A 20,418-nucleotide genomic window follows, 5' to 3' on the forward strand; every position below is an offset into this window, starting at 1 on the left:
ACAATCATACAATGCACATTTTAATCTCTTCTGCCACCTACAGAATTTGGTTTTGGCTTGTGTGGATATTTTTCATGGAATTTCCCCACCAATCTATCAGCATTTACTTTCCAGCCATTAACCCAAGTTGCTTGTGAAATTGAATAGCCTTTCCAATAAATTAAATATTGTAACTTCCCTCCTGGGAGGTACTTCAATTGAAAATTGAACCTTTTGAAGTATTGAACCCATATAACTTGTTTAGGAGAGAGTTTCCTGGGTGTTTTTAGAGCTTCTGTGTTTTTATGGTCTGTCCACACTTCGAACAGAATGTCACTGTCCTCTAAAAATTGTCTCCAAGTTTGTAAAGCCCAATGAACTGCATAAGCTTCTTTTTCCCATATAGCCCACCTTCTTTCAGTGTCTGTGAGTTTTTTGGATGTATATGCGCAGGGTTGTAGATCTCCATTATCATTTTTCTGGAGTAGAACTGCTGCCACTGCTACATCGCTAGCATCTGCTTGCACTATAAAAGGCAAAGCTGGGTCAGGGTGTTTTAGAATGGGTTCCTGTATGAAATGCCTTTTTAACAATTCAAAAGCTTTTTGGCATTCTAGAGTCCGTTTTAAGGGGCTGTCCAGGTTTTGCCTTGGTTGCCCCCCCACTCCCAGTTTTCAATAATTCTGTTATTGGTAATGCAATCTCTGCAAATGAGGGGATAAATTGCCGGTAGAAGTTTGAAAATCCCAGGAAGCTTTGCAGTTGTTTGCAATTCTTTGGGGGTTGCCAATCCAGGACAGCTTTCACTTTGGCTGGATCCATTTCTATCCCATGAGTTGAAATGCGTTAGCCAAGATAATCCAAACACCTTTTATGGAGTTTGCATTGGGATAGCTTCACATACAGCTTTGCATCTAATAGTCTTTTTAATACTTTTCTCACTAACTTGATGTGTTCTTCTAGAGTTTCATTGTAAATGAGAATGTCAACCAAGTAGACCAGGACCACTTTATACAAATATTGATGTAAGACTTCACTGATGAGCTGCATGAAGACCCCTGGGGCTCCTTGTAGTCCAAATGGCATTACTCTGAACTGAAAACTGCCTAAGGAGGTGTTGAAAGCAGTCTTCCATTCATCTCCTTTGATGCAGATTCTGTTATATGCTTCACGGAGATCTAATTTGGTAAACACTTTTCCTTTCGATAAATATCCTAACATGTCTTTCATAAGTGGTAGGGGGTATGTGTTGTGGATACTCATGACTGCTACAGAGAATGTAAAAGAATATATATTAAGCCTAACTAAAATGGCTATACATATGTCAATTTTGGGCTTGACAGTAATTTCATATTTTTCTGCTGAAATCTGCCTTCATCATTTATTGGATGGAGGGCAGAGTAATAAATAAATAAACACATGTGGATTGTATTATTTATCTTGACTTCCCATCATATATATGTTGCCCTGAAGTCCAGGACCTGCTCTAGGCCTCTCAAGGTCTTCCCCATACCTAAGGCACTATAAAGTCAACCTGTGTGATTCTTTAACAAGGAAGTTGCATTAATAATAAAATTACACACACACACACACACACACACACACACACACACACACACACAGTAGTTAGCTTTTTTGTTATGTCTATTAGTGTTGATATTACAGCAGATTTTGATTATAATAAAGCCTTGCATTCTTGTAATATTAGCATTCATCAATATGCCTTATATTTCCTGTATCCAAATCTACTTTTGAAAAAAAGGAATGGTTAGAACACATATCTTTTCAAAATACTTTAAAATGCAATAAAACTTACAGCAACAAACAAATGCTAAATATGTTTTAGTTCTGAAGCTTATAGGACACATTATGCCAACAATTCTAGACTACAATTTTTAAAAAAATGCATGATTTGGGCTAAATATTTGGTTCAATTTTACATTAATACTGGCTTCTATGTCAGGCCAAGTGTCACTGGTACCCCTCATAAATACCACTTTGCACCAGTCTCCATGCATGCAAGTCTTGGGGTACAGCTCAATCGCCCTGGCTGATTGAGGATCTGCATTTTGCTGTTTTCTTTCCAAAATTGTGCAGAGGTCTGAAGCAGAGGTGGTATTCAGCAGGTTCTGACCAGTTCCAGAGAGTCGGTAGTGGAAATTTTGAGTAGTTCAGAGAACCCTCAAATACTACCTCTGACTGGAGATTTTACAGTATCCTTACTTTGCCACACCCACCAAGCCATGCCCACAGAACCGGTAGTAAAAAATTGAATCCCATCACTGGTCTGAAGACTTCTGAAGCTATATGAGGCTTTCTGAAGTCTTCTGTCAGGTACCAAACCAAGAATGACATGTGATAATTTCAAGCTGAGTTCTTTATTGAGAGGAGAAAAATCCAGTCCAGTTCCAAGCTGAGAGAAAGATGCTGGAAATAAATGGAAGCTGGCTACAAATTAAAGGAAGAACAAGTCAAAGAAACTATGATTGCTTGGGGGAAGAATTTTGGATATGGGATTGATTTAGAGAAATGGCAAAAACTATGGTCGCAAAATTATAAAATGACAATGTCAACAGCTTATAAAGAAAATCTGTATAAGATGTTTTACAGGTGGCACTTTCCCCCGACAAGGATAGCAAGAATGTTCAAGAATAAATCTGAAAAATGCTGGAAATGGAATCAGATACCTGGCTCATATTACCATATGTGGTGGACTTGTGAGGATGCTAGAAAATATTGGACTAAAATCCACATGTGGTTGGAAAAAATGACGAAGAAACACATAGATTTGAAACCAGAGATCTTTTTATTGGGAATCTTACCAGATACATACAGTAAAGACTTGAAATATCTGATTGTAAATGTATTAACAGTGGCTAGGATTGTATTTGCTAAAAATTGGAAAAATGAGAAAATACCATTGCAGGAAGAAATTATTAAGAAAATATTGGAATGTGCTGAGATGAGTAGATTGACATTTGAAATTAGAGAGCAAGAGGAGAAACAATTCTATAAAATTTGGGACCTTTTCTATCAATGTTTGGATGATAAAATACAATAATAGAATATTTAGAATGTTAGATAACAAGGAATATCTTTGTTTTTTCTTTTTCTTTTGTTATTTGACATCATATATATAAAGTGTTTTTAGGATAGATTTGGTATGATTATATGATTTGTTATAGAATAAACTACCTAAATTATAGTTATCTCATAAAGTATGAATGAATAAAATCATAGTCAAATGATTTTCTAATAGTGATACTAGGATATATAAGTTTGGATTGATAATACGAGTTATTATGTAATGTAACTGTAATTGAGACTACGAAATGAATGCACAAAACTGATGAACCAACCGACACACTGCTTGTATATATGTATGGGAGAGAGCTGATGTTTTTATGTTTTGTTTGTTTTGTTTGTTTTTAAAAAAACCAATAAAATTGTTTTCAAAAAAAAATGTTTGATTCATATTATATAAGAAGCTAATATGCTTACATTTGACTAAATATTTAGAGTGCATCTATCATCTACTTATTTCCTATCTATCTTTGAATAAATGTAGATGATTGCAGTAGTATTGTAGTATCAGTATAATTGAAGGTACTTGGTGGTGCTCTCTGAGCTTGGTTATTTTCTTGCAGATGTTTCATTATTTATATAACATCAAATTATATAACATCATCAGTGCTAGTGCTAGTGATAATCTTATCTGGTTTGGTAATGAAACATCACAAGAAAGCAACCAAGCCCAACTAGTACAAAGGACCCCTCATTTCAACTGTGAGTTACATATAATGTCCCCTATTGATAACTTTTATTAAAATGCAAATCTCTTTTAACCAAGAAACTTTTTTTAAAAAATGTTGACAGATCCCTTGAAAGTCTTCCAACTTTTTTAACTTTTCTCATTCCTTAGAGATAGATGCCATAAAGTAATAGTTATTTAGATCTTCCAGGTTAATCTGATTATGCCAAATAGAATTTGTGATAATACCTAGGGTATTGTAACAATGATAGGGATGATGAAGCCACATGTATGGGGAACATCTCACAGGTTTAACAACTTCTTACAGATCACTTTTTTTCAAAGATTTGATGTAGTGACAAAAAGTATCAGCAAAATAGTAGGTAGAATTAAGATGGGAGGAATAATTGTCAAATTCAGGTGCCATAAAATTGAATATTAAGATTGTGAAAGTGTGTTTATCATAATGCCTTATATACACTGCTCAAAAAAATAAAGGGAATGCTTAAACAACACAATGTAACTCCAAGTCAATCACATTTCTCTGAAATCAAACTGTCCACTTAGGTAGCAACACTGATTGACAATCAATTTCACATGCTATTGTACAAATGGAATAGACAACAGGTGAAAAGTATAGGCAGTTAGGAAGACATCCCCAATAAAAGAGTGGTTCTGCAGGTGGTGACCAGAGACCACTTCTCAGTTTCTATGCTTTCTGGCTGATGGTTTGGTCACTTTTGAATGCTGGCGGTGCTTTCACTCTAGTGGTAGCATGAGACGGAGTCTACAACCCACACAAGTGGCTCAGGTAATGCAGCTCATACAGGATGGCACATTAATGTGAGCTGTGGCAAGAAGGTTTGCTGTGTCTGTCAGCATATTGTCCAGAGCATGGAGGCACTACCAGGAGACAGGCCAGTACATCAGGAGACATGGAGGAAGCCGTAGGAGGACAACAACCCAGCATCAGGACCACTACCTCTGCCTTTGTGCAAGGAGAGACAGGAGGAGCACTACCAGAGCCCTGTAAAATCACCTCCAGTGGGCCACAAATGTGCATGTGGCTGCTCAAATGGTCAGAAACAGACTCCATGAGGGTGGTATGAGGGCCCGACATCCAGAGGTGGGGGTTGTGATTTCAGCCCAACAGCATGCAGGACATTTGGCATTTGCCAGAAAACACCAAGATTGGCACATTCGCCACTGCTCTTCACAGATGAAAGCAGGTTCACACTGAGCACATGTGACAGATGTGACAGGGTCTGGAGATGCCGTGGAGAATGTTCTGCTGCCTGCACATCCTCCAGCATGACTGGTTTGGCAGTGGGTCAGTAATGGTGTGGGTGGCATTTCTTTAGGGGGCCACACAGTCCTCCATGTTCTCGCCAGAGGTAGTCTGACTGCCATTAGGTACTGAGATGAGATCCTCAGACCCCTTGTGAGGCCATATGCTGGTGCGGTTGGCCCTGGGTTCCTCCTAATGCATGACAATGCTAGACCTCATGTGGCTGGAGTGTGTCAACAGTTCCTGCAAGACGAAGGCATTGATGCTATGGACTGGCCCACCCATTCCCCAGACCTGAATCCAATTGAGCACATCAATTTTATGTGATTTTGTTGTCAGCACATTCAACTATGTAATGAACAAAATATTTAATAAGAATATTTCATTCATTCAGATCTAGGATGTCTTATTTTTGTGTTCCCTTTATTTTTTTGAGCAGTGTACTATCACCATATACAAAATCAGCATCCCTCATTGAACAAAATTGAACAAAAGATCCAAAGTCAATATTCCTCTATATTCTGTAGGTGCTCACATGGTCAAAGAGTTTCAACGATTTAAAATCTGTATGTCTTATTTCTCAAGACTACTCTTCTATTCTCAAAGGTATAGACAAGTTGTAGCATGAACAATCAAACAAAACAAGAAAAAAAATTAATAGGATAACTGTACAAAAATTGGCTGTGGGCATTTTTATGAACTAAAGTTTCATTCTTTAAGATGAACAATCAAGTTTCATATTGGCATAATGATAATAAATAAACACATTGCAGGAAAGGAGATAGAAAGCTGTACAATCAGGCCTGAAATCCATTACCAACGGACATCACAGCAGCAAAAAGAAGTTACTCTGAAAAGCTAAAAAAATTGATACTCAACAAATGTTGAGTATAAAACAAACAAAAGTTTCATCTTTTTTTAATTGCATTTCTCCAGGCATTCATTACATCATTATTGCGTAAAGTATATATGATAGGGTTTAAAAGTGGGGTTAAAATACTATATATTACTGGAATGAGTTTAGCTTGATTTGAAGAATTATTGTCATTTGACCTTGAGTAAGTGAAAAGGGCACTTCCATAGTATAAAAGGACCACTGTGAGATGGGAGGAACAGGTGGAAAAGGCTTTTTGCCTGCTTTCTGAAGAGTGCATACTTAAGATGGTTGAAATAATACAACCATATGACAGAAGGATGCATGCCAAAGGAGTCCAAGCTATGAAAAAACCAATGGAGAGCAAAAGAATTTGATTGAGAGAAGTGTCTCCACATGATAATCTCAGCAATGGAGCAATATCACAATAGAAAGCATCTAGGTGGTTGTTGCCACAAAATGGTAACTGAAAGGCAAAGGTTGTATGTACTACTGAGTTGAGTAAGCCACCGGCCCAGCAAGCTGTAGCCAGTTGGAGACAAATTTCTTTGCTAATAATCAATGTGTAGTGAAGAGGATTGCAAATGGCAACATAATGGTCAAAGGCCATTACTGCAAGCAGAAGGCACTCAATACCCACAAAAGAAAAAAAGAAATATGCCTGAAGTGCACAACCCATATAGGAAATGCTATTTTTCTCTGAGATTAAATGAGCCAGCATCTGGGGAATAGTGGTGGTTGTATAGCAAATGTCCAGAAAGGAAAGATTTCTGAGGAAGAAATACATAGGGTTATGGAGCTTCTGGTCCATCAATGTCATTAGGATAATGAAGGTATTCCACACCACAGTGAAGAGATAAATGATGAAGAACCCAATGAAGAACAAAAGATGGATTTCTTGCAGATTTCTAAAGCCAAGTATGATAAATTCAATCAGTTCAGTTTTATTTTGTACCCCCATGTTTAAATTCAAATATGACCTATTCCTATAGAGAAGGAAAGATTAAATATTATATACATGAAACTTAAAAATAATATAAAAGATGAAATATGACATGTGCTTTCAATGTAATATTTTCAAGGGAAATTATTATACCATTACTTGGTATGAAACATACACGAAAATTTCAGAGTTATCTATTTTGATTTTTATTCCTTATGTCATTAATTCAATCAAGTAAGTTTCTAAAACTGGATTGTCCTCTGCATAAAATTTGAAGCAGTTTTCATTTCTCATATTGATTACATACCCCTTACCCTAGGTCTTTGAGGCATTTTCAACAATATAGCAATAAGAAATAGATTACAGAATTTATAAAGCACTAAAAATAAAACAAATAAAACATTCAGCTGTTCCAAATCTTCTAAAATCAAATACAAAAGCCCCTAGACATTTTATTCCTCGCTCCAGTATATGCATGGTGATTTCCACAATTTCTTTTTTTCATTTGTGAACAGAATTCCATCTTTATACAAGAAACAATGTGTTCCATATTGGATAAGAAGCTAGGGTACTTACATTTGTTCTAAATTTTCAAAGGTACTTGTCACCTATCTATTCATCATCTATTTATTGCCATTTATCTATAAGTAAATGCAAACAATTGCAGTCTCTTGTAGTATTAATTATGGAGCCACCTTTTATTAAAATGTAAATCTCTTTTAATAAGGATGAATTCTTATTTTCTCTAAAGTGCTGAAACAAATCAAATCCCTTGACATTCTTCCAATCTTATTAGCTTTTTTCATTCCTAAGAGAAACCTACCACTAAAGAACAATTAAATGGAATTAAGTTCTAGGTTAAACAAATTATGCCAAACAGAATTTATGCTCATACTTGGGTCTTATAGAAGCTATCTTGACCATTTTCCTCTCAAAGAAACTATTTAGCTTCTCTTCCAACTGTGGAATGCAGCCCTTCCTCCTGGGAATCCAGACTACATCCCATTACAATCTGGCAGTTTTAACAACTACTTAGACAGCAGAGTATTTTTTTTCTGAGATTTTTCTTTATTCACAAGTTTCAGCAAAGTGATAGATAGTAGAAAGGATGCATAATGACTGGGAAGAATCACATTTACATTCAGATAATGTAACCTTGAAAATTAAGGCTTTGAAAGGATGCTTATCATAATGCTCTACAGTATAAACTACTCTCAGAAACAAACTCTACATATCTCTACCAGTTACTGAAGAAAAGAATTCAGTATTCCCCTGCATTCTTCATGTACTTCCTCAGACATTTGAAAGGCAGAACTTTCAATTAGTTAAAAATATTTAGTCTTATTGACAAGATACAGCCAAGACAGAGCATAAATAATCTGTTTTAAATATATATTAGAAAATATTGAAGAAACCAGTTCTACATGAATTGACTGTATGTATTATTATCAAATAAAGTTTCATTGTGATAAACAACCAGCAAATTACATAATTATAAAAATCATTTTTAGACATTTTTAATCTCTAATTAATTGTGAAAAAAGAGGCATATTTTAAACTAACAAACTTTTCTTTAACATTTCCATAGAGATCTGCTGCTGATGTCCTCTGCTGTAGAGCAATGGTAAGGAAGAGGCATGAGACCAGAGTGTACAACTAACAGGCTTTATTGCAAGGAATAAAGGGTTGTCGCGTCTGCTTGCTAACTTGCAGACCAGCGGGCAACAACGGCTGGCTCTGCTCGACAGCCGGCTTATATAGCCGACTGTCAAACGGAGCCAACCAATGGGAGCTGCTGGTGCTCCCACTCAAACAGCGGACCTGGTTGGGGACCCCAACCAGTTCCACAGACATAACACTCCTTTCCCCCAGCTGGGAACATGCGTAGTCCTGTAGATATGAGGGTTGTCTTCGCTGGCGACCAGAACGTCGCAGTTCGGGTGAACTGTCGGCCGGTGTCAAGTCCTGGTCTTCGGAACGTGCCTCGGCGGTCATCGGGGCGTGGGTTTGCCCCGGCATAGTGTCCTGTGGAACTGGTGAAAACCCCTGCTCAGGTTGGCCCGGCTGAGTCTCGAGGTCCGGCTGGTCAACGGGGCCGCTCGGTGGCTGGAGTGGTGACTCTGGCCGGAAACTCGGGTTCTCCCGCCAGTCCTCTCGCTCGTCAGGGAAAACCAGGTTCCACAGGGGATCCGCGTCAGGCACTGGTGAGGCGTCGTTGGCGCTGGCAGGTTGGCATGGGGTTGGTATCTGTCGCGCCCTTCCGCCGCCTTCTGAGTTGATCTACATGTCTCCGCCACAAACGTCCATCCTCTAGGAGGATCCTGTAGGACCTGGGACCTGTGACTGACACGACTTGTCCTGGCACCCACAACGGATCCCCCGCGTAGTTCCTGGCATATATCAGGTCTTGTGGGGCGAAGTCTCTGACCAGACTGTCGGACCCTAAGGGGGTGTCTGGGCAGTAGTGGGGGTGTAGCCTGTCCAGGTGGTTCTAAGGCGTCTCCCATTAGAAGTTCGGCAGGAGATTTGTTGGTGGTGGTGCAGGGTGTTGTGTGTGCTGGCTGAGCAGGAAACGAGACAGTTTAGAGTGCCAATCCTCTTGGCCAAACCTGGCGAGTGCCTCCTTGGCTGACCTAACTGCTCTCTCTGCCATCCCGTTGCTAGCGGGATGGAATGGTGCTGTAAGTGCACGTGCCTGATGCCCAAGTTAGCAGTGTACATGCTGAATTCACACGATGTGAACTGTGGGCCTTTGTCTGAAACCAGCGTGTCCGGAAGTCCGTGGGTGACAAATAGACGGGTTAGGGCCTTAACTATCGCCTGGGTGGTGGTTGTGGGAAGTAAGGCTACATCAATCCACTTAGAGTATGAATCCACGACCACCAAGAAGGTCCTGCCATGTACAGGCCCAGCCAGGTCGACGTGCAAGCGGGACCAAGGGGCATTTGCACTCTCCCATCTGGTGGGCGTGGCAGCTGGAGGGGCAGCCCTGGTTTGTTGGCAAGGCTGGCAAGAGCTTACCCAGTTGGTGATTTGAGCATCCATGCCGGGCCACCAGACGTAGCTGCGGGCCAGGGCCTTCATTCTTACGATGCCCGGATGACCCTCGTGAAGCACCTTCAGGATGGGCACTCGAAGGGAGGCTGGGATGACCACTCTTGTTCCCCATAATAGACAACCTTGCAACTTTGACAGATCCTGCTGGCGGGTTTTAAAGGGGACAAAATCAGTTGTACATTGAGTTTCCGGCCACCCCCTTCCCACCCAGTCCAGAACCTGGGCGATGATTTTGTCCTTCTTTGAGTGCGCCACAATGTCCTCGGCTGTCACTGGGAGCTTGAGTTCGTTGACCTCAAAAATGGCATGGATAGGCGCTGGGTCTACGACTGGAACTGGCAGGGGGCATCGACTAAGGGCATCGGCGTGGCTCAAGTTCTTACCGGGACGATGCACTAACTTGAATGAGTAAGCGGCCAAAAACAGGGTCCATCTGGTCATTCTGGGTGAAAGTACCTGCGGGGTTTGCTTATCTCCAGACAGAAGTCCTAAAAGAGGTTTGTGGTCAGTCACTAACTCAAAGTGGTGGCCAAACAAGAATTCGTGGAACTTCTTAACTGCAGCCACTGCAGCCAAGACCTCTTTATCGATTTGGCTGTAGTTCCTCTCAGTTGGAGAAAGGGTCCTAGAAAAGAAAGCAATTGGTGCCTCGGACCCGTTGGGGAGTCTGTGGCTCAGGACAGCCCCAATGCCAAAAGGGGATGCATCAGCAGACAGGACCAGGGGAAGACATTGATTGAATTGAACTAGAACCGCTTCTGATGTGATTAAGGATTTGACTGACTTGAAAGCATGGGTTTCCTTGGGTCCCCAGTGCCAGGGCGAGTCTTTATCTAGTAGCCTATGTAATGGTTCAGTGACCGATGCCTTGTGCGGGAGGAATGAGGCGTAAAAGTTCAGGAGTCCCAGGAAAGCTTGAAGTTCAGTCTTGTTGGTGGGTGTGGGTGCCTCATGGATGGCCTTCACCTTGGACTCAACGGGGTGGATGCCAGAGGCGTCTATTTTATAACCCAGAAAGTCCACCTGCCTAGTGGCGATGGCACACTTCTCCCTCTTAAGTTTAAGGCCATGCTGTCTAAACCTCTCCAGCACTGTCCTGACTCTCTGAATGAGCTGGGGTCGGTTCGTGGCTGAGACTAAGATGTCATCGAAGTAGGGGACCACTCCTGGGAGACCCTGGAGAATCCTCTCCATGAGTGACTGGAAAATGCCTGGGGCCACGCTGACCCTGAATTGGAGGCGCCTACACTTGAATGCCTCCCTGTGCATGATTATGGTCTGTAATTCCGCTCTCTGCTCATCGACAGGGAACTGTTGGTATGCCTGGGACATGTCTAACTTGGCGAAAATGGTGCCGGGTTCGAAAGTGTGTAACAGATGCTGAATAACGGGACAGGGTATGCGCTGACCTGCAGATAGCGGTTGAGCGTGGTTTTGTAATCCGCACAGATTCTCAAACTGCCATCTTTCTTAAGTGGGGTGACTATGGGGGTCTCCCATTTAGCGAAATCAGTGGGTTCTAGCACCCCTTGCTTAAGTAGTTTGTCTAGTTCTGCGTCCAATTTGGGACGGATGGCAAAAGGTACCCTACATGGTTTTAAACGAAGAGTGGTTGCCTGGGGGTCTACTGAAAATGATATGGGGGTGCCCGAATAGCAACCCAGCTCATTGCTAAATACATCGGAAAAATCAGAAAATAGTGTATCTACATCAGAAGTTGAGACAGCATGGATCCCGGTTACACTAAGGCCGAGAGAAGGAAACCAATCAAGTCCCAATAGACTAGGGAGGGTACCATTAACAACCACTAGAGGCAGATGGCCTTTAAAGGCTTGGAATTGAACAAGGAACTTGCCTTTCCGGAGGACAGGAATGTTCTTGCCCTGGTAGTCCCACAGCGTCAAGTGGCATCTTTGAAGCTGTTTCCTTGACAGTCTGGGCTGGATCCTCTTCAGGGTATCCCAGGAGATGATTGAGAGCGCGGATCCCGTGTCCACCTCCATCCTGCAGGGTTTACCTTCTAGGAAAACAGAAATTTTAATTTTGTCAGGGGTTTGGGAAGTATGGTTAGCGTGGTAGCAGGTATAGCAGTCCTCCACTTGCCTTTGGGAGTTGGGAGGTGGTGGAGGCCTTTGAGGTAAAGATCGCCCTGCTTGGCAGACTCTAGCGATGTGACCCTTCTTTTGGCAGTTCAGGCAGATGGCGTTTCTGAACCTGCAGGATGCCCTAGGGTGGGAGCCTCCACAGGTTAGGCACATGGGAGGTTGCTTGGGGGTGAAGTTGTTTCTCTGCCCCGCTCCTACCTGTGAAGGCTTCTGATGTTTAAGGCGGTTAATGTCAGATGTGTCTGTGGGGTCATCTTCGCTGATTACTTCTTCAGAATGGACAGTTGGCGTGCTGGGTTTAGATTGAGTGCCCTGAATTTCAGCTGCTGACTGGGCCGAGAGCTCAGCAGCCAGGGCTTCCTCCATGGCTAAGACTAGAGTCAAGTCCTTTTTTGCCAGTAAACGCCTCTGGAGTCTCAGGTCTCTCACCCCACAGACGATCTGGTCCAACAGCATGTCATCCAAATATTATTTGAATCCGCACTGTAAAGCGGCTGTTCTCAGGGTGGCCATGTATTCGTTGATCGACTCCCCCTCTGCCTGTTTCCTGACCCTGAAGGCATACCTTCTGGCTATTTGGGAAGGTTTGGGCAAATAGTGATTTGAAAGTATGTCCTGTAGCTCGTCCCATGGGACGCTTCTGATGGCGCGGGGTGCAACTAACGCTGTAGCGGTGTCGAAGACGGCGGCTCCGCAGTAACTCAGGAAATAGGACTTCTTCCTATGCTCCGCAGCGTCGGCTAAACCGATGGCGTCAAGAAAATGGCTGAATTGATTTTTGTAGGAGTCCCATGTTTCCTCGTTGGGTTTGAATGGAGGGAATGCTGAATTAGTACTCATCATGGAGAAAAGAACAGGTTCGTCTTCTTCAATCGCTATTTGAATTTGCGCTCTTAAAAGAACGCGGCTGCGGCTGTCTCTCTGGGCTGCGTAGCTCTTTTTGAAAATCGCGCTCTTGGTGAGCGTGGGGGGCCTCGACTGCGGCGCCTGTGGCTCGTTTCAGAGAATCAGCTCAAACAATATCAGTTTGAATTTCACGCTCTTTGCGAGCGTGGGTCGGCTGCGGCTACAGCGCCCGTGGCTTCACTCTCCGTGATTTACAGCTCTTTGAACAAACGCGTCTGGTTAGCCTTCGACCATCCCATCCTCGTCGCCAGTGTTGTAGAGCGATGGTAAGGAAGAGGCATGAGACCAGAGCATACAACTAACAGGCTTTATTGCAAGGAATAAAGGGTTGTCGCGTCTGCTTGCTAACTTGCAGACCAGCGGGCGACAACGGCTGGCTCTGCTCGACAGCCGGCTTATATAGCCGACTGTCAAACGGAGCCAACCAATGGGAGCTGCTGGTGCTCCCGCTCAAACAGCGGACCTGGTTGGGGACCCCAACCAGTTCCACAGACATAACATCCTCCTTATGCAACACTTCCATAAAACCCAGACTACTAACAAGAAAGAAATGTGTTATTCTGAAAAAGCTATTCCATTTCAGAAGAACAGTATATAAAGATAATTAGTTGAAAATTGTTTCAAGGATGTTTATACTCGTGAAAGTTTGTGTGTGTGTGTGTGTGTGTGTGTGTGTGTGTGTGTGTGTGTGTGTGTAGTATTAGGAAGAAAACATTGCAGGGGTGGGATTCTATCAGTTTGGATCAGTTCTATAGAACTGGTTGTTATGATTCTGCGCAGTTTGAAGAACTGGCAAATTATGCCCCTGGCTGGCCCCTCCCCTCTCTTCCTGCCCCTTCCCTCCCCACCCAGTCAGTCCTTATAACGCATACATGACATCGTGCACATGCCCGACATTGCTGACTGTATTCTGTCCCGCCCACTCACCCCTTAAAGTATCTCTTTTCCCCCTCCCAATGACCAGCTGTTCTGATGATCAGCTCTGCCAGGATCCCCCTTGCTCTCTTACTGTTAGGTAAAAAGCGGTGTCGTGGGGGGGGGGCAAGCTGTGCCCCCCACGGTGTCGTGGGGGGGGGCAAGCTGTGCCCCCCACCCCGCTCCATATTTTTGCCTTCCTGAGTCCCGGGGAAGCTTTCTGGAAACAAAAATACTCCCTCAGGAGGCTTGTCTGAGGCCCAGAAGGCCCAAAAATAGAGCATGGGGGGGCTGTACCCTCAGCTCCATTTTTTGTCTTTCTGGGCCCCAAGGAAGCCTTCTGGCAGCAAAAGCGCTCCCAGGATGCAAAAAAAAAGTGCTCCCCGGGGATGCAAAAAAAACAAGTGCAAAAAAGAGAAGCCACACCCATCTAGCCACCCTACCTAGCCACACCCACAGAACCGGTTGTTAAAAAGTTTGAATCTCACCCCTGAAGCATTCGCTGTATTTAACTTCCATTTTGTTATAGGTAGTCTTTAACTTGAGAATTGCCTAAATTGTATATGCGGAAGAAAGCACTAGCTGTGATAACGTAAAAGAATGATGTGTTTATAATTCATACCAGTGCTGATTAATACTTAGTCCAAAAGTTTAATTTAGCAAGAATAGTTTCCCAGTTTAAATAGGCTAATTATATAATAATTATTTGTACTGTATATCCTTGAACTGAAACTTTGCAGCATGGATTTATAACAGATACAGTCAGGGATGGGATCCAACAGGATTAACTACCGGTTTGGTGATCTACGAGGTTTGGTGATTTATGATGTGTTTGCCTGCACACTGCGCTCGCGTGCCTTTAAATAGTCATCAGAACACTGCATGCAGAGAAGCAGCCTTTCAAAAAGCACTTTTTTTTCCTGCAGGAAATAAAGGTCAGATAAGAGCCCGAGCAGGCGGGTGGGCAAAAAATATCAGCAGACATAGAACCGGTTTTATGTCTGCTGCTCTTCAAAGCTACCGGTTCTACAGAGGTGGACAGAACCAGTAGAAAACCCCCCCTACAGTGGGGATACAGTGTCCTAGTGTCAGATGATTGCTATTTGTGACCTTCCATGCAGAGGTTTGGAGCAGAAGACCTTTTAGATCCCTTCCAACTCTATGATTCTAAGATATTAAATCAATGTAGGAAGCTGAACTCATTTACTGACTATGATTTACAATGATTTGCTTAATGACTGTGGCAAAAAAGTCATAAAATTGTGGGCTACTCATTTAACAATCTCCTTACTTGGCAACATAAGTTCTGGTCCCAACTGTGGTATTAAGTGGAGGACTATCTGTACAATTTTTCAACCATCACCTTTATAGCACAATAACTTAGGAAACTGTCCAAGTGTCTTTTCCACCCACTACTCATTTATATGGTCATTATCTAGATAGCATCTCTTTACTCTGTCACTCAAAGTCCATCTCATTGTTACAATAAGGGAATTAATATAGACACAATTGTATCCTTATTATTTATTTATTATTTATTGAATTTATATTGCTGCTTATTCACTATGGCAATTCAAGGTGGATTACAGAATATAAAACCACATTTAAAACAATAAAAACTAACAAAACAATCAAATAAATTAATATATTTCAATATAACAAAATCATCCCCCAACTCCCACTCCCTGCCCCAGCAACAGCAGTTCATATGAACAATTTAATGGGCCCCATCCCACTCTGGGTTCCCCAGGCCTGCTAGCAGAACCAGGTCTTCTGTGCCTTCCAAAAGAGTATTAGAGTGGGGGCCATTCTAATATCTGGGGAATGATGTTCCAGAGAGAGGGAGCCACCAAGGAGAAGGCCATTCTTCTGGGTCCCACCAGGTGTATCTCCTTTGGGAGTGGAACCCACAACATTCCCTGCCTCCCCGCTCTGATGGATTGGGGACATGTGACCAGCAAGAGATGGTCCCTCAGATAACTTGGCCCCAAGCCATGAAGAGCTTTAAAGGTAACAACCAGCACCTTGAATTGCACCTGGAAGCAAATTGACGATCAATGCAGCTCCTGCAGGAGAGGTTATATATGCGCACACCTGGTCTGCACAAAACCATTCATGCACCTGCATTTTTTACCAACTGGAGCTTCCAGATGCTCTTCAAGGGAAGTCCCATGCAGAGAGCATTGCAATAATCAAGATGGGAAGTAACTAGGGCATGAATGAGCGTTGGTCCAGGAAAGGGTGTAACTGGTGCATAACCCACAGTTGTCTAAAGGCCCTCCTGGCCATGACTGCCACCTGCTCTTCGAAGGAGTTGTGAGTCCAGGAAAACCCCTAGATCAGGCTTGTCCAACCCGCGGCCCGCGGGCCTCATGCAGCCCAGGTTGGCTCATAATGCAGCCCAGTGCCCACCCCAACCTTCATGCAAGAGGACGAGCCAGCGAGGAGGAGGAGGAGAGGCAGGTGCGAGGTGGGGCGAGGCGAGCGCCACGCCAAGCAGCAACAGAAAAAGCGGATGCCGTCAGAGCGCTCCTCGTGCTGAGGTAGCCGCAGCCCAAGAGTCCCGCTCCGCCACCTCCTGCTGCTGCTGCCACCGCTGCTGCCGCCACTGTTGCTGCCGCCGCCGCTGGAGCTGTTGTAGCGGCTTCTGCCCCCGCCGCCACTTCTGCTGCTGCTGCACCGAGCCTCCCGGTCCTCGCCTTCCAGTCCTGCCGCATCCAGCCGGGCCATTTGCAGGAGGAGAGGTAGGTGCGAGGCGAGAAAGCTTTCTCCCCCCTGCATTCCTTTCTCCCTGGTTGGCTATTTTTTATGATATCTTATGAAAAAAATGTTTTCTATGGTTTTTTTGGATGATCAGGTATCGTTACTGTTATTTTATTTTATGTGCGGCCCAAACCAAATTTTCATCTTCTAATGTGGCCCAGGGAAGGTGAAAGGTTGGACAAGCCTGCCATAGATTATGCACAGAATCTCTTTGCGGTAGGGCCATCCCATCCAAGATCAAAAGTAGCAATTCTCCCTGAGCCAACAAACCCCAAACCCAGAGTCATTTGGTCTTGCAGGGTTTAGTTTCAACCCATTGCTCCACATCCAGATTCTAACAGCCTCCAAGCACTGCAAGTGGGAGAATAAGGCATCACTTAACTCACCATGGGCTGAGAAATACAGTTGAGTATCATTAGCATAATGGTGAGACCTCAGTCCATGGTGATGGATGATCTCAGCAAGTGGCTTATTATACTCCTTTCATTAATATTATTAATTATTAATTATTTGCCTATAGTTGTTATAATATATACTAAATCTAGCATGTCAAGGAAATTTGTAGAATAATATATCTATTAGTAAATGTCTATGGAGATGCTCAGTCATCCATGTCATGGTTGTCCCAAAGGTGTTTTTTTTTTCAAGAGACAAGCAGACTTTCTTGGTTTTTTTTTAGAACATGTTTCATTTCTCATCCAAGAAGCTTCTTGAAAAAAGCATCTATTATAGTAGTAAAAATTTGGCATTTGCCTATAATAGGGATCATGACATGAAATTGAATACTGCCCTGAAATCTATTAAAACCATAATTTTGTAGGTACTATGAGTATATTTAGCATTAGTTAAATACTAATGAAATAGACATAAACCTAAAGGTGATCTTCTTGCATTAAACCTGCATAGTCAGATTATTTTCTGCCTCAAAGCAATTGTATAACTTTCCCAATAGATGCATCACATGAAGTTTATGGATTTTATTTTGAAATTCATTGGTTCGGCAATGACCTGCCATGATTTTTGAATATGGGAACAGTTATGATTTTGCCCCAGTGGTCTGAAAAACAACCAGAAGCATCTATGAAGGTGAAAACTGATGTAAGGAACTGAGTACTTCTGCTGGAAATGATACAATGAGGATCATAAGTGGTTGCATAAAATCTACTCCTACATGCTGGCTCCCCATCTTGAGCCACATTACACCACCAGCTAGGCAGGAAGCCTTAGTGAAGGAGTACAACAAAATTACGAGAAACCCCCTTCTTCCTGTGCAAGCTGAACTTCCTCATCTATCAATTAGCAGTTTAAATTCAGGAAGCCCTCTCTGGCACTCGCTCAACAGCTATCTAACAACTTTGACATCAACACACAGTGGAAAGCCAAATGACCTGATGAACACCCAGATACAAGCAGTTGCATAGTTGATCCTACACAAAAGGTGCCAGGTTTTGACCTTCCTCACCAGCATTGGTCATCTCTGAACAGGATCCATACCCAACATGGTGTCTGCCAAGACTCATTATTTAAGTGAAGTCTTGTCTCTACCCCTCAGTGTGACTGTGGTGTTCCTCAACAAAATATCCATCACATTGTCCCTGAATGTCCATCAAGAGCTTACATCGGCCAATATCTGATGGACTTTATCATTTGAACCACTAAAAATCCATGTATTTGCCATATGCTAAATAAATAAAACTTCTCCTGGCATGAAATCATTTTCTATTTCCATTTCAGTCAGAAAATTATGCTGGGTCGCTTCCAGTTGAGTTTGTCACCAGTACAATCTTATTTTTTTGAAAATTTTATTTGGGTTTTCACAAAAAAAAAACATAATACAAATAAAACATCTTTTTTTTTAAAAAAATAGCATGGTCCCTGGTTACACTTCTTCATACAGACACAAATTCAATTTCATGCTCATTCTTGTGTTCTATTCCATATCTTATTACTGTTTTACATTTTCTACATAACTTTCCCCCTCTTTTAATTTTCTCAACTTTATTTTGATTATCTCATCTCAATTCAAATCATTATATTTATACTTTTGTCTGTCCTGTTTCAATTTCATATTATTTTTTCTCATTAAACAATTTTTCCCCTGTAGTTACTAATAGGAGTATGACACCTTTATATCTTTTAATTTTATCCATTCAACTCTTATTTAAGCTTCAATGTATACCTTTAAGATTATAACATTCAATATAATACATAACTTCCAATCGAATTTTGCTTGGTACATTCTTAAAATACACACTATATTCTTAAAAAAAGATTACATACATACATACATACATACATACATACATGTGTGTGTGTGTGTGTGTGTGTGTGTGTGTGTGTGTGTGTGTAAAAAAACACTCATTCCATTCCAATTCAATTCTATCATTAATATTCATTAACATCTTAACATCTTTAACATTTCTTTTCAATTAAATATCATACTTCCTTGGGAACACTTATAAACTTTCCATAATTATTTTTTTTCCATATTTCTCTTTACTTATATTTTATAAATCATTAATAATAATTAAAATGTTCCCATCCTTTCCCAATTTAATTCTCTCATTCACTTCATTTCATTTGTTTATTAACAAGCATTCCACTAGATTACAATAAATATTTTATCCCTCATTTTAAGCATATTTTCAAAGATTATTTCTATTTGTAATATAACAATACTATCTTATGTACCTTTGCAGAATCCCTTTTATAATTAAGTTTTCACCCATTATCTCTAAACAGGCTTATACTTTCAATTCTTATACCTTTTCCCTGTTTCTCTATATTTTGTTTCTGTCCTTTATAACTTCTTTTCCTTCTTCCCTCTCTTCTTCTCCCTCCCCTTTTTACCCCCTTGCATCTCTACTTCTACTTCTCTCTTCTCTAATCCCCTCTTCTGTTGCTTTCTAATATTATACTTATTTTTCAAACTATTCTTTTTTTTTTTTGGTTGCTTTTTCAAATCTTAAACTTTTCATTCTCTTTCCTTCCCCCCACATAAAATTACTTGATCATTAAAGATGGCTTCTTTGTCCCAATATTCTTGTTCTGCAAATGTTTCTTGTTGCTTCTCATAGTTCCAGATCTCCATTTCTAAGAGTTGAAATACGAAGCCAAAAGAACCTCTCCCTTCTTGTGCATCTTCTTTGTACTTTTTAAGTTCCATTTTCAGTTCTTCTAAAAACACTTAAACACTTTTAAACACTTGTTGTTTAAAAGTGTTTTAAACACTTTTAAAAAACCACCCGATCGATTGACAAAACATAAAAACATCCAGCTTTCTTTCATAAATATACAAACAGTGTGTCGGTCGGTTTACCAGTTTTTGTGCATTCATTTCATAGTCTCAATTACAGTTACATTACATAATAACTCATATTATCAATCAAAAATTATATACCCTAGTATCACTATCAAACAATCATTTGACTATGATTTTATTCATTCACACTTTATGCGATAACTATAATTTACATAGTTTATTTTATAACAAATCATATAGTCATACCAAATCTATCCTGAAGACATTTTATAAATGTGATATTAAATAAAAAAGAAAAAAAAATCTCTTTATATATTCATTATTATCTAAAATTCTAAATATTCTATTATTGTATTTTATCATCCAACCATTGATAGAAAAGGTCCCAAATTTTATAAAATTGTTTATCCTCTTGTTCTCTAATTTCAAATGTCAATCTACTCATTTCAGCACATTCCAATATTTTCTTAATAATTTCTTGCTGCAATGGTATTTTTCTCATTTTTTCAGTTTTTAGCAAATACAATCCTAGCCGCTGTTAATACATTTACAATCAGGTATTTCAAATCTTTGTT

At 41.1% G+C, this 20,418-nt stretch overlaps 1 protein-coding gene across 1 annotated transcript; it reads right to left on the minus strand.

Moving 5' to 3' along the window:
• Positions 1–5,926: 5,926 nt before the first annotated feature.
• Positions 5,927–6,853, minus strand: LOC113452682 (olfactory receptor 5V1-like). Its single transcript, XM_026724143.1, has one exon. The coding sequence runs from the start codon at positions 6,851–6,853 to the stop codon at positions 5,927–5,929; it is 927 nt and encodes a 308-aa protein (XP_026579928.1).
• Between the last annotated feature and the right edge of the window lie 13,565 nt (positions 6,854–20,418).

This window comes from Pseudonaja textilis, chromosome Z (assembly GCF_049901715.1).
Source record: "Pseudonaja textilis isolate UNSWEBS1 chromosome Z, rPseTex1.2, whole genome shotgun sequence".
NCBI lineage: Eukaryota > Metazoa > Chordata > Lepidosauria > Squamata > Elapidae > Pseudonaja > Pseudonaja textilis.

Bases quoted from the DNA above. Each gene is read 5' to 3' on its own strand.
- LOC113452682 (XM_026724143.1), bottom strand. From the start codon at position 6,853: ATGGGGGTACAAAATAAAACTGAACTGATTGAATTTATCATACTTGGC.